The sequence below is a fragment of the Athene cunicularia genome (genome assembly GCF_003259725.1).
Source record: "Athene cunicularia isolate RWA chromosome 18 unlocalized genomic scaffold, athCun1 chr18_part1, whole genome shotgun sequence".
Lineage (NCBI taxonomy): Eukaryota > Metazoa > Chordata > Aves > Strigiformes > Strigidae > Athene > Athene cunicularia.
This window is the reverse complement of record NW_020799123.1, coordinates 9,749,499-9,763,324: the sequence shown is the minus strand read 5'-3', so window position 1 is coordinate 9,763,324 and position 13,826 is coordinate 9,749,499. Positions and strand designations below refer to the sequence as shown.

General features: G+C 37.2%; 1 protein-coding gene across 1 annotated transcript in view; it reads left to right on the top strand.

The window, feature by feature from the left end:
* SMURF2 (SMAD specific E3 ubiquitin protein ligase 2) overlaps positions 1-13,826 on the top strand; it is a 79,308-nt gene that overhangs the window by 30,695 nt on the left and 34,787 nt on the right. The window contains exons 2-3 of the mRNA XM_026860896.1: positions 10,340-10,378; positions 12,001-12,109. Coding sequence (XP_026716697.1) covers positions 10,340-10,378; positions 12,001-12,109 — 148 coding nt within the window. The remainder of the gene's footprint in view (positions 1-10,339; positions 10,379-12,000; positions 12,110-13,826) is intronic.

Sequence of the window (13,826 nt, the reverse complement as noted above, 5' to 3'; positions counted from 1 at the left end):
CCCCCCCATGTTCCTGTCAAAATAAGCTATAGGGGTAAATTTCCATGTTACCTTTTTTATTTACCCAATTCTCAGGAAAGAATCCTGTGCTAAGTATTTTGCAAGTTGATAATTTTGGGCTAATCACTTCTGTCTAAAATGGGTCTTGGTTAAAAACTAGCTGCTGGCATATCAAACAAGCCTTTAAGGATTGAGGTACGATTTTAGCACAATGATTCTTTAAGAGTTTGAGATGAGTACCCCCTTTTCTTTGCCTGAGCTCTTAAATACTATTCTATTTCTTTATTTCTAGGATAATTGAGTTAATGCTTGTAATAGTTTGCTTCACTCATGTTTGCATATAATAATCATCTCTGTAGGTTTAAGATTAGTTAATCTTGGTAATGTTACTTTAAATTAAAAGGGTTTTTTTTAATGGATATTATGTTTTTAATAATACAGGAAGATAAAATAATTGAGAGGATCATAGAGCAAATATAACAGCAAAGCTGATGGGTTAATTTACCCTTTAATGGATTTTTGTTTCCCACCCTGATTTTGTTTACTGGAATACAATTTTATGCTTACTTCAAATGTGAGAAACAGAACAGATAACTGTGAAATTGATTTGAAAATTAATCTTTGTCTGCTGACTTTTTTTAAGTATTCTAATAGCTGTTAATTTAAAGCTATGTTGTTTCCTCCCCCTCCGTCGTCCCAACTGACCAGTGTAGTATTCAGTCTCTGTACGCGTTGTATTTATGGTGACTTCATGGTACAGTAGTGGGTTTTGAGATGTTGAAAAATGGACAAGATGCAAGGGTTAGGCCATTTTGGAGTAGGGTGGAGAAGTGAAGTGGAATTCTAGCGTATGAAAGTTATGCATTGGGAACATCCTGGCTGGTCTGAGAGGCTCCTTCCACACTAAACCAGGAAATGCAAATATTCGCAATAGCCTTTGTTTTCTTAAAGTTTCCCACGTGTTACTTGTGCTTCTTTTTCACTGTTGGAGGCTGTGGCCGAAGCCCTAGTTTACACAGAGCCCTGATGGGGATGATGTAGTCCTGTATCATTCAGATTTAATTTGTATATTTGGTATATAGCTAAAAAAAGGCAAACCAAAAATAACTTAGGGTTTTGCATCTACATATTCAATTTCACTGGTGCAAACATGAATCTCCATAAAAGAGACTTGTAAAACTTGAGGGTAGGATTGGAAATGCTTGGGGAGGGTTGCTACCTTCATTGCAAAAGTGGCAGCATCATTTCTTTCCTTTGCCTCTTGACAGGCGTATCAAATAAACTGGACACATGAATAGAGCTGGTGACGTGTGTGGCAGTAAGCCCATCACTGAATGAATCTAGGAAATGTGAATGCATTAGTTGCTTGAAGGAAGAATTCAATGGTGTGGGGGGTTTTGTGTTTTGTTTTACTTTTGGCTTGGAGTGGAATAAGGGAGGAGAAGTGGAAAAGGAAGCCTTTTGTTTACAGTAAAACAATACTGTGAAGTAGACATCATGATGTTAAAACAGGAGTCTAAACATGGCAAATCTAGGCAGACTCCATCTGGCTGTGTCCACAAGTCGTTCAGACGTCCCCAGCAGACTGCTGGAGTCTTGAGTCGCTGTCGTGTCGTTGTCCCCCCTCCCTTACGGGAATTTAAAATAGCCTGCAAGACTGTGTCCCAGAATTTTATTATTGCATGAGATGAATGATTTATTGGCTTAACTGTTTATATTCAGTGATGCAATGAATCTTTATTAACGTTTCTTCCATGATAAAGTGCGTGATGTTTTCATTTTGAATGGTCATCTCCATGAGTTGTATTACATGCAAGTAATATGGATCTAGAATTCTAAATCCAGTCAAAGCAGAACCTACTCTTACAGGTAGGATTTAATACAGTGAATCTGTTGGAAAGCAAAATGTACTGTCACTATGTTAGTTTCTGGCATATTTTGCAGTGATTTAAAGTATATTGCATTCTTAGGACATTTTTCACTTCTGGATAATCCGTATTGTTCTTTGGTGTTTGAATGGAGTATGTTGTAGTGTTGTTTGTTTAGCCCCAGAGGAATAATTCCGATTTGTTGAGACACTGATTTCTAACTGACAATGCTTATAAGCAGGTGCATGTGATCCTTTGAAATGGGTTTTGTTTTACATGAAGTATCTTAAGGATTTAGCATCTGGCTTGTGTTGAACTTGCAGAAATATGTTTATGGGACAATTTAGAATTGTAACAATTATTAAAGGAAATTCTGGTTAAAAGTGCTTTTCAAGTACTAAGGTTATCCTAATACGCATTTTGAAAGAGTTTAAAGTGATCTACCTTGTGTTTGGATATCAGCCTAGAAATAATGCTTTTATATGTCACTTAGAATTAGTGGTTTGGTTTTTTTTTTCAACCTGACAGGTTAGTGTTTAATAGCACTTTAAAAATTAATTAGTACTTCTTAATCTAAACACACATTCCTAGTAAGACAGTTAGAACTGGTACGTGATTCTAAATTTACATTAGATTTAAACTCTGAAAGATAATTGAAAATTAGTTTCTTAATGGTATGAATTGTAAGTGGTTAGAGTATGGGCAGATACCTGTGCCTGTTGAAGTTACCATCCTTTCCAAGCTGTCCTGGCTCCCGTAGCTCAGGGGGGCAGAAGAGATCACATTATGTATTTCCTAATTCACATCAGAAAAAGATATCTATAGGAAGCAGTGAGTAACGGTGGTTTGAGGTTTACTTGGCTGCTTCAGAAGGCGGCGCTCACACTGTGCTTTCCCTGCTGCAGAACCATGGATCTAGGGGATGGTGGAGAGTGTTTACATTTAATTTAACTGAGCAGAGTATGTCTGAAACCAGCATCAGTTTGTCTGGTGTCCTTGGGTGAACTGGGCATCCCTGTGCATGTCATATGGCACCCTCATCTTGGGAGTTTGCTCCCTCTATACTCGTCCCAGGAAAAAAAAGAGAGGCGTGACTAGTGACCCTTTCAACTCACATCTTCAGAGGATGGTGTTTGGAGATTTAAATCGGGTAGCACTGAATTTCAGATAAACTACTGGGGAAAATAAACATTTCTAAGAAGGGCATGCCAGCCTCTGTGTTTGTACATGCTTTGTACTAACTCTAGTTTAGAGCTCGTTAGGTTATTCTAAATTTCTAATGCTTTGTGAGTCTCAGAGCAGCTGTCAGTAAGTAAAACAGAGCAGCTGAAAGCAGTTGTGTATACTTGCAAGAAAAATGCTTTTTTCAGTGTTTTGATTTCGTGCTCCTGAGTGTGCTTTGGGAAATAGAAAATAACACTCCATCCGAATGTTTAAGGTTAAGATTGTGTCTCTGAAAACCTGAAGGGTGTTAGGTTGTTATTTTGGCATCCTGATGGCAAAAATCTGCTTTTAGAAAAAGTATTTTAATTTTTTTAAAAAATAAATGTCTAGAACTACCAAACAGAGAGAGGAGGAAAAACTAGCCGTCTGAATTAAAATACTGGGGAGGGTGTATTTTGTTTTCGGAGCAGAAAAACTCCCAGGTATGGAGTGCATTTCCAGAGTGCAACCTCAGGTTGCCATCACAAAGGTAGTCAGGGCAATCCTCCCTCCTTTGCAGCCATGCACCTCTGCTGCTTCTTTTGCATCCCTTTGCTCGGGATGGCATGACTGCAGGGTAAGTCAACGCAGCTCTCCAAGCCAATGGCAAATTAATCCATCTCCCCAGAAGGTTAACTTTCTGTTAAGCCAGTTCAGCTTCCTGATCTACCTTGCATCCATATGATTGCTAGACCTGATCTGAGAGAGGAACAGCTGCAGCCCTCTTTATTGTTAGGTGCAATATGAAACCTTCCAGCTCCTGTTGATCAGTGATCCTGGTTAGAATAATGGTCAGCTGCTGTATTCTTACCCATTTCATGTTTCAACACCTTCTTTACTCAAAACCCCTGTGCACCTGTGAAACGTGTATTTGGTAGGTTTACCTATCTTTGTGTGTCCCTTCTTGACAATAATTGATTGCATTAACTGAAAGTAAATTCTTCATTTATGATCCTGTTCTGTCACTTAGTTTGTTCATCTGAAGAAAAAACACCTTTCAAAGGAAATTAAAAGTGAAAGGAAATGAAAGCTAAAAAAAAAAAAAAAATCCTTGGAGAGATTAATCGTAAAATAAAATTTAATGTGAGTAGTTGGAATAAACAATTTTATTTCAAAACCTTAATTGAGAACGTTATTACCTCAACAGCTGTATTTGCAAATCTGTATGGCATTATTTACAGCTCTTTGTTCCGTGAGTAGTTGAGGACCTCCTGTTTTATATCTTCCCATGTGAGAATTTAGGCAGGTCCAAGGAGGGAACGCAAGCAGAAGAATATAAGTTTCTCTGTAGCGTGCCAACAATGGAAGAAAACAGTAGGAATCTGTTAGAAATGCTTAAAGTATTGAGCTATCCTGCTGGAACCTGTGCACGGTGTGTGCTGTTTGCCCGTCATTTTTCTAAAGTAAATAAATAAATTTACAAAGAGTTTTCCACGATGTGGAGAAAAGTATGTCCTGTCAGCCGTAGGTTCAAACACCCCAAGCAGTTTCTGGGTCCCAGGGGCAGCCATCCGAAGGCGAGGAGGGGTGTGTGTGTGCCTTCATTTGCCTCCCTCCCTCTCCCTCCCCCAAGCAGGCTCATTCCAATCAGCAGTGTAATTGGAATGCAACCACAGTCTGGAGGAGGAAGGGGAATTTTTGGCAAGGAGAGGCAGAGCAGTTGGGAGCTTTATTCAGATTAAAGCATAGACGACCATTCATTATCAGTACAACACACATTAGCAACAGCACAGCATTGTGTTTCTACAGCTGGGACTTATTTTAGTGATTGTATTGCACTGCGTATTACATGCAAACAACTGGGATCTGATCACAAAAAGCAATGCTAATGGCTTTCATTAAAAGATGGTGTTCCTGTAGGGGGAAGAAAGACTTGTCTTCAAAATGAACTGTTGTGGTAAAAACTGATAGGCAGCCTGTCCTCCTTCTCCTCGCTATCCCATGTGTTACATATGTTCTGGAACAAGCACTTTTTCTGGGAGGAAAAACCCATGGGGAAAGAAAAAACCAAGAGGAATTATGATGTTAAAAGCGTTGCTTGGATTCAGAAGGCTGAACTAGTTCTTCTATGGTGATGACACATGAAAAGCCAGAAGATTAGTAAACATAATCTTAGTTTTGGACCCAGTCCTTTTCTTCCCCCTATAAACTTGGGGCTGTCTGTTGACACAGGGTTGGTTGCTTGTGGATGTCTGACATGAGATGGGGGGTGTTTTCTTACTAAGTCACGTACTGAGTTTTAAATGTGTTGATGATGTGTTTGCTTCAGCTGGTGTGCTCGCTTCCATAGACATTTATGATTACTTTTTATAGTATTGATGTGTCTTCAGTGTGCATGTTTAAGAATTATTTACTTAAGGAGATAGTTTAAGCAATAGTATTTTTAATATAGAAATTTTAAACCTATTGTGGTCGCCTACAACTGTAGCCCTGGGGTACTTCTACCCTGTGTTGCTGGGTATAAACACATTTAAACCTTGTAATTTGTCATAAATAAATAGACACGTTATAACAGATAGATGAGAGTCTACAAACGTACAGGTAACATAACACGAAAACGTACCTGTGAGGTAAAGTAGTATTATTCCTGTTTTGCAGGTATGAAGGAATGTGGTGAACAAACTGGCTATAAGCACTTCGATGTAGGTTGGAAATAAATGTTGAGTGTTGAATACTAGATCACTACCCCTAAATGTCCCAAGTTCCTTACATTCAGATAACATTTTTCTTTCTTAACATTGCCCTCCTCCACACTCATTCTGGGTCTGTTATCCAGCCATTGAAGGTGAATAGCATCGTTGGAGACTCTTAGATCATATCTAAGATGTGGTGATTTTGTGAAATCTTGTAGATATTTATCACTTGTTACTTGTTTTTGTTGCAAGCTTCCTCCTATGGCACTCTCCACTCTTGTTCTTCATGTGCTTCTTCCCTTTAAGTATGGAGACCTTGTGTTATAGGTACACTTACTACTCTGAAATAAACATACTTTTTAATACTTACATAAAATACTGGTAATGTATAACATGGGATATCTTTTATAACAATTTTATGCAATAAAACATTTGATTTTTCTGTAAAAATGAATTCAAAGTAAAAAGCAGTTGTAACAAGAATTAATCAGTAGCTAGCAAAAAGAGTAAGAAAAGTTTAGAAAATGAGACAAATATTTATCTTTCTATTAAAATCACATTTTCAGTAATCATAGTTCCTTTCAGGTTTTTTTGTGGGTTCAACAAATTATTTCATCGCCCTTTATAATTGCATGTAAATTTTAATAGATAATGCATAAATTAGATTACAGAAGTTTGGGGATATTAAATATTTTTCATTTATTTGCAATAGTTAAATTATTTTTCAGTAAACCATTCTTTGTCCGTCACGGGAGTAATAAATCAGAAAAAGAAAACTGACAAATGAGATTCACTTAATTTCTATTTTTGAATATTTGAGAACTGTGCAAAGCTGTCATGGAAGGAGACCAGGTAGCTTATAATATCATGCTGTCTTCGTGTTTCTGTGAACTGACCTGAGTAGCATGTGCTAGAATGAGATCATAAGGCGTGATAAAGAGATAGTTAATGAACGTATGTAAAACTGATGTGCATGTTTGTCTTGGCACATATATATTGTTCCTTTGTATTGGAATATTAATGTTCTCTTTTCCGTAGACTACCCAGGAAGTCTGTAATAAACACAAAACATAGCTATCCACTGACTCATTGATACTTAGTAATAAATACTTTATCTGCATATGTGTACTAGAAGCCATTAATGTCCTGATGATGCATTTATGGTACAATGCTTCCCTCCCCCACTTTTTTCCAAACCAGTGTCAATATATACAGGCATTGGCTTGCTTTCTAGTTTCTGAAAACCTTCAGTGCAAGTTTAAATAGCTTAACTTTTGCTTAAAAATAATTTTCATTAAAAAATGTTTTAAAACAAGCACATACAAATAAAAAATAACCTCCTTCAGTGGCCTTGTGCCTCTAGAGGATCCATTAATGGTACAACTGCGTAGATCTGATAACGATGTGAGTTTGAGCCCAGAACCATCAGCATTTTAACTTGGCTTTGTCAAGGAAAATAAATCTTGCTATGGTTCTTTCTGGGTTTTGAATCTTTAGCTCAAATTTGACACAGGATAGAGGTCTCAAAGATAATTAAGTCCCATGAGTTTTATGAGAATTGTTGCCTGGATAAAGAGGAGACCCTAGCAGTGACCTGAAATGAGAGGAAAAAGCTGCAGCAAGAGATCCCATGTTGCTAGACCACTGGAGAGTCTGTGTGGGAGAGTGTCTGTCTAAATGCCCTACCAGTGGGAAAAGCCTCGGCTATAGCTTTCAGTCAACCATGAAGCATAAATCCATAGGAAACCAAACTTCCTTAGTTTTTATTCTCAAGGAACTATTAATCAGCTGGTTATCAGAATATTCAGAATAGGTTTTAATACAGTGTTGAAACTGTTAGAAAAGTGGAACATAAAGCTCTGGTACTTTTCCCCACCCGTGGGAAAAGTTTTGTCCAAAACACCTCCTGAGATAGATTACAGCTCTGTGCATGGAAGAAGATTGTTTTGCTTAGAATTGAGCTGATGCTCCTGAGACCCTGGGCTTTTTCACCTAGAAATACCTGGCAGAAAGGGTGTTGTTAATGGAAGATTTCTCCGCGTCTCTCCCGTTTTGTTAACCTGACAAAGCCAGAGTGGGCCGACATCTGACTTTCCTTAAATGTGGTTACTAGAGAAGCAAATCTTGAGCCAAAAATATTAGTTTGTTCGCTCATGGCTAATTGTTGGGGAAACGGTTATTAGTCTGTATGTTGTGCGTGTGCCCAATCTTATAAAAGTGAGACTTTGGTTAAATTGCACTTGCAGGCTTGCTTAATGCTTTGAAAAGAAGTGTTTATAATTCGTTAACCTTGCAATTTCTCTCAAAAAAAGATTAGTCAAACTCCTTTTATTTTGGACATTGTATGATTTCAGGAATGTACTGTGTGGTTCACTGTGCACTGAAGGATTTAAAGCCTTCAGCTTCACTTGACACTTCTTGTTTCTTTTTTCATGGGTGAAATTGTGCAAATAATTATATATTTTTTAGATATTTTTAAAAAGTGGCTATCTATATAAGCATCTGTTTTACTTGAAGTTTTTTCACCACTAGATGAAAGGTGGCTGGTGAGTAGTAACCTTTTTCAGTTCATGGGCAAGTAGTGTCTGTTGACAGCTCAGGCTGAGGATATTTTTGGTGTAATGAAATCTTAAGGAACTGCAGAAGCATTTTTCTAAGTTTGTCTTATAATCTGTTTCTTTAAATGTCTTTTAAATTATTATTAATTGTATGGATAGAGTAGACTTTAAATTGCTGGGCACATGGAAGTCTTTAGTAGCTGAATTTTTGTTAGACCATCCTAAATCTTTTGAATGTTTTGTGGAGCAGACAGTGATGTGACAGTCTGTTTCCTATACATGCTTGAACTCCAGGTATCAGAAATATCTAAAACATTTGGTTCTCTACTGTTTTCAGTAGAATGATTGGGTGAAAATCTTGAATAGAGCTCTGCTTTAGGACTACCATTATGTCTTTGAATGGAGAGAAATTATTTTTTTATCTTCTCCTAAAAAACCCAACAACCTGGAATCAGGTAATTTTTTTCAGGTTAATGATATTGCTATTAGCACCCTCTTGCATCAAACTGATATGTTGAGTATAAGCTAGGAGCTTATGTACACCTTTCCTGTGTTGTATGTCAATGTGCAGGGGATTGTTTTTTGACTACCTGTAGTCATTAATAGGTGTCCCCTTCTGTTTTATGGGGGCCTAAAACTTGTTAGACCCAAGTAGAGTTTTAGCTAGATTTTACAGTGTTGAATTCCTGTGGAAAACAGTTTCGCTAAAATCAACATCTTTATCAACATAAACATTTGGAAAACATTAATTTAATTGATTTAGAATAATATGTAACTTTGACTGTGCTAGCATGCAGAACTATTCGGGATGATGCTTCTCTGCCCTTACTGTGAAAATCTCCATGGCAGTGCTCGTGAATTACGTCCTCTTATTTGGACAGATGCTGTAAAAGAAACTGGAGAATTCATAGCCCTGCAGGATGGGTTGGAGGATATTTTATGGGGGAAAGCATGACCACTTTTGTTTGGTTTTGGGTGGAGTCTGTGGGCTGTGATTATTGGATGCACTTTCTGTCTTTGCATTTTCTGGTAGTAAGGAATATTGACAATCTCATGGAAGAAATATCCAAGCGAATCATACACTGAGGAGGCTTCTGCAACACTGGTTCCAACCAAATATCTCTTCCCCACTCCCCTTTTTTTGTTGTACTAGCTGTGGGAACTCACACTTTCACTCGATACCCAAGAATCCTTTTGTGTTATCAGTAAATATTTTAATGTTTCACAGGGGAATCTAATATTTCCTGCTTACTAAACCTGTGACAATAGATAAGCATGTGTGGTTGAACAGTGATGAATTTTGTGAGGAGAAGTCTTCTGTGTGTACCTTGGCATCTTTATATGAAAGTTGTTTCCTTTGACCTTTATTTATTTATTTTTAAATTTTTATTTATTTTCATATGAGATTGTTTTTCCCTTGATATTTTTAGTTGACAAATGCAAATGTTCCTCCCTTTTAATTTAAACAAAAAAGCCCAAAACAATTATCAGCTTCTTCAAATAAAACATATCTTTGGAGCCATCAAAACTCTGGTGTTAGAAGTTAGTCTACTCCACCCAAACGTTTTTAGGTAAAAACTTTCATTTAGTTTCCACGCAGGATAACAGAAAAGCCTAGGCCTCCTAATGCACTGTTTTTTATCGTCAAGGAGGTTTGCTGGTCTGTAGGACTGAACATAAGACCCTGCTTGTGAAATACTGCTGGTTTTACTGGCACAATTGTTTGTGCCACTGTCTGGTGAGCCGGTTAGAAATGGTCCAGTTCCCTCACACAGAGTTGGCAAAACCTCTTGAGGCAGGGGGAGATGCATGTGAAACTATGGCCTGAGGAAACCACTACCGTATCGCTTCCACTATAATCCACCTAAAGGTAAATTGTCAAAAGCTGACACTTGTGCCTCAGCTTGCAGGAATTATTTTACGTGACAATATAAATCACGTAGGAGCATAGTTTGTTTATGTTCATTCATTTGATTTTGAGCAAGATTTTCTGGAATGCTAGACAGGTAAAGTTAGCTTTTTCAAGCTGGGAATCTGTAATTTAATTTTGTATTTTTTTTTTTTTCTTTTCTTACAGTACTGTGTGCAAAAAACTTGGTGAAAAAGGATTTTTTCCGTAAGTAGCTGTTGAAGTTTTATGTGTTTATAGGTGAGATAAATATTATGCAGATACTGTACATCAGTGTTTGTATAGGATCATTGTATTAAGATATTGGCATTAAGGGGGGTGGGAGCTTTGATGTTTTCACACAGTTTTATTTCAGGGCTTCCAATTTCTTCTTAGGTGACACTTGTCACAGATTCATAATAATTAAAACATTGACACGCTTTTTGTTTTTGGGAGTGGGAAACAAATTTACTCTTTCAGGCAAATCACATGTTTTTCAATTAGTGTCACATTTATTGATGGTTTTCATATGAGAACTTCTTGTTCAGCAGACAGATGTACATTTTAATTATTAATAATCATGTCATAATACTTACGTACTCTGAAATTATATTTTAATTAATTTTAATAATGTTTTGAAAGAAGTGCTAAGAGGTGAATGAAGGAGGCAGAAAGGAATGTTACTGGCTGTGTAGGTACACACAGATCACCTGCCTGCTGCTTCCTAGATGGGAGTAGGAAGATCTTGAAAGATCAGACTTGAGCTTTGAGAAGAACTTGAAGGGTTGATGCAGAATTATGTTGTAATTTGTGATACTTCTAAAAGTTCCTTTATATCTGGGTTTTTGTATTATTGCAAGTTTTCAGGTGTTTAGCAGTTTAATAATGCTTAAAAAAACCCTCAATATTTGAAATCTGTGATTTGCTTCTGTACTGAAGGACAAATCTCACAAGGTTCTGTTCCTCCCCTTCCCCACGTGCTTTGTCTGACACTTGTCTTGAGCCACTCTTGCTGCTTGACTGGCTCCGTCATGAGTCACCTGAGGAAGCAGAACTGGTACAGAATTTGCACTACAGAAAATGTGAATAATATTTCACCACATTAGTTCCTTCATCTGACTCATTGGGCACTCAGATGAGGGAAGGAGTCAGTATGGGGGGGTAGGAAAGGGATAGGACCACATGACTTAGGGACGTTAGTGGTGGGACCGTCCCTTTTGGTGTCAGTTAATAGGCTGGTGAGAATAGCAGTTGCAGTAAAGCTAATTGTAGGCTGCTCTGGTCCTGCTTCTTTCCTGTCCTCAGCTGCATAGCCTGACACCATCTTTGCACTGATTTTTGTTGATCAGCTGAACTTGTGTTCAGTCTTTCCAAGGTACTAAGCTGGCAAAAAATGAAGTAGAAAGCTAGCAGAAAACAAAGTGGACCTCAAAAGCAAGAATAACCTCCTATACGTGATTTCCTGTAATACCAATAACAACCAAAATTGTGATTGTAATTAATCTTTAAAATAGGAGGAATGTAGATCCGGCTTATCTGTGTTTTGCCAAATTCTTTGTGTAGTGAGAATTTACTCAATCTTGAATTCGGAAGATTAAGGTGTTCAGATTTTTTTTTCCCCGTGTTTGACTTAAACCAAGAAAAAGTTGCGTATGTCAGTGAAATAAATTGTTAATTTAGCCGTTTCCTGTGCTTAAAATGTCAAGTTATTCAAATTCATTAAATATGGCTCTCATATACAAATAAAAAGCAATTTCAAATAAAATATTAAAAAAAACTAAATGTGCAGTGATATGAGACTTTAAAGCATCCTGATCCATTTGCTAGTTTTTTTCTTTTTCTCCTCTTAGGACTTCCTGATCCATTTGCTAAGGTTGTGGTGGACGGATCTGGCCAATGCCATTCTACAGATACTGTGAAGAATACACTTGATCCAAAATGGAATCAGCATTATGACCTGTAGGTGGTAACAGTGATAACCAAAGGTTTGAAGTGAAATCCTCTACACAGACATTGTCAAATGTTCATAATACTGTCCTATTTACAGCTTTGAAAATATCCCAGAGTTTTTTAGTTTGAGTGAAAAATACACGTGTCAAAATACCATTTTCTCATTTCCCTCAAAATCTAAACACTACACTTGGTTTTGTAGTAATGATGCTTTACATGTACTATAGCATTATTTTACTGTAATATTTTCATGTTAACACTTATGTAAAATGAAGCGAACAATTGACAGTATTTCCCTCAAACTGCTCTTCACGCTATTTTTTGTCTTGCAGTGCTATAGTGTCTTCTCTTCTGTGATCCTCTTGTTCAGCTGTCTCTCCTTTGTCATTTGCTGTCCCAAATGTTGTTCTTGCTATAAATTGTTATGTTACCATCACTTGAGCATCTTTCAGAGCTTTTGAGCAATATATATGGCATGTATATATGATGCTTTGTATTTCTAAATCATAGGATATTCTGTATAATATGTTATTAAAACTCTTGTATTTTTATATAGGTTTCTTTGTGCATGCTTTATTTTCCCTGTCTTTTATTATCCTTTTCTGTGGGATAGAAGATGAGGAAGAGAACACTTTTGCCTCATTGTTATTTTCCTTTCTAAGGCACTGTTCTGATCTCTTTAAGTTTTTTTCCAGTGGCTCCATTCACTATCTATATTATTAGAAATCAAGCATATTTACTTGTTGGCTTTAGACATCACCAAACCTAGAGCAAGTCAGGTATTGGTACACCGAGAGTTTCTTGTCCCCCTTTCTCCTAGTTAAGTAAAGCAGCCCGATGGATCTTTAAGCAGAATGTGGAGGGCCTGGGTTAAAGTGATGTTTTGACCTACTCTTTATTTGAATACTCAAAAGTAAATATGTGGAGTCATTGTTTGTAATGTTTTAGTGCCATATACAAAACATTTTCATTACTGCTTAACAAAATAACATTGGTAGTTTAGTGAAATAATAGCTCTTTCTCTGAGGAAAGCTATAGCATTATAGTTTCATTATTCAGACTCGGTCCGAGCTTAGATTCTGTGTGTGAGATGGTAATTCATATTCATTAGAAGAATTGATTTAAACCAAGTTTAGGTTCAAGTAGAAGTAATGGTTCTTTTTCATATTAAAGAATTCTAAGTTAATTTCATTTTTTTAATGTTATTAAACCTATCAAAATATTGATTTATATAGAATGCAGATTTCAGACCTCTGCTTTTCCGCATCCTCTCCAAAATGGACCATCCATTTCTGAAGATCTACCTGAAGAATTTTTTTCCAACAGCAATTAATCCTTTATGCAGCATTGTAGATTTTACTGTTTTTTGCATTTTGCTGCCACCAAAAATGAAAAGCCCCCTTTCTGCTTTCAACCACTTTCCCTTGTCGTGCACTGGCTTCATCTGGCTTCTGGGTGAATGGATTCAATTTACTTAACCCACAGGAAGGTAGCTGGATAGGGGAAAAAAATGTGTCTAATTCTTTGCCTATTAAATGAGTTGCATTGGGTCAGTACCAGTGTGCCTGGATTAGTGTGTTAGCTTGCATCAGGAGTGGGCTGTTGTAGGGAGTCTCTCGATCATCCCCACTTGCTGGGTTTTTGCTTCCTTCGTGAAATTGTCTTCAGTACGTGAACCCAATTTGCACTGGATGAAGCTGGACCACAGGGTGCACCCCCTGAGCCC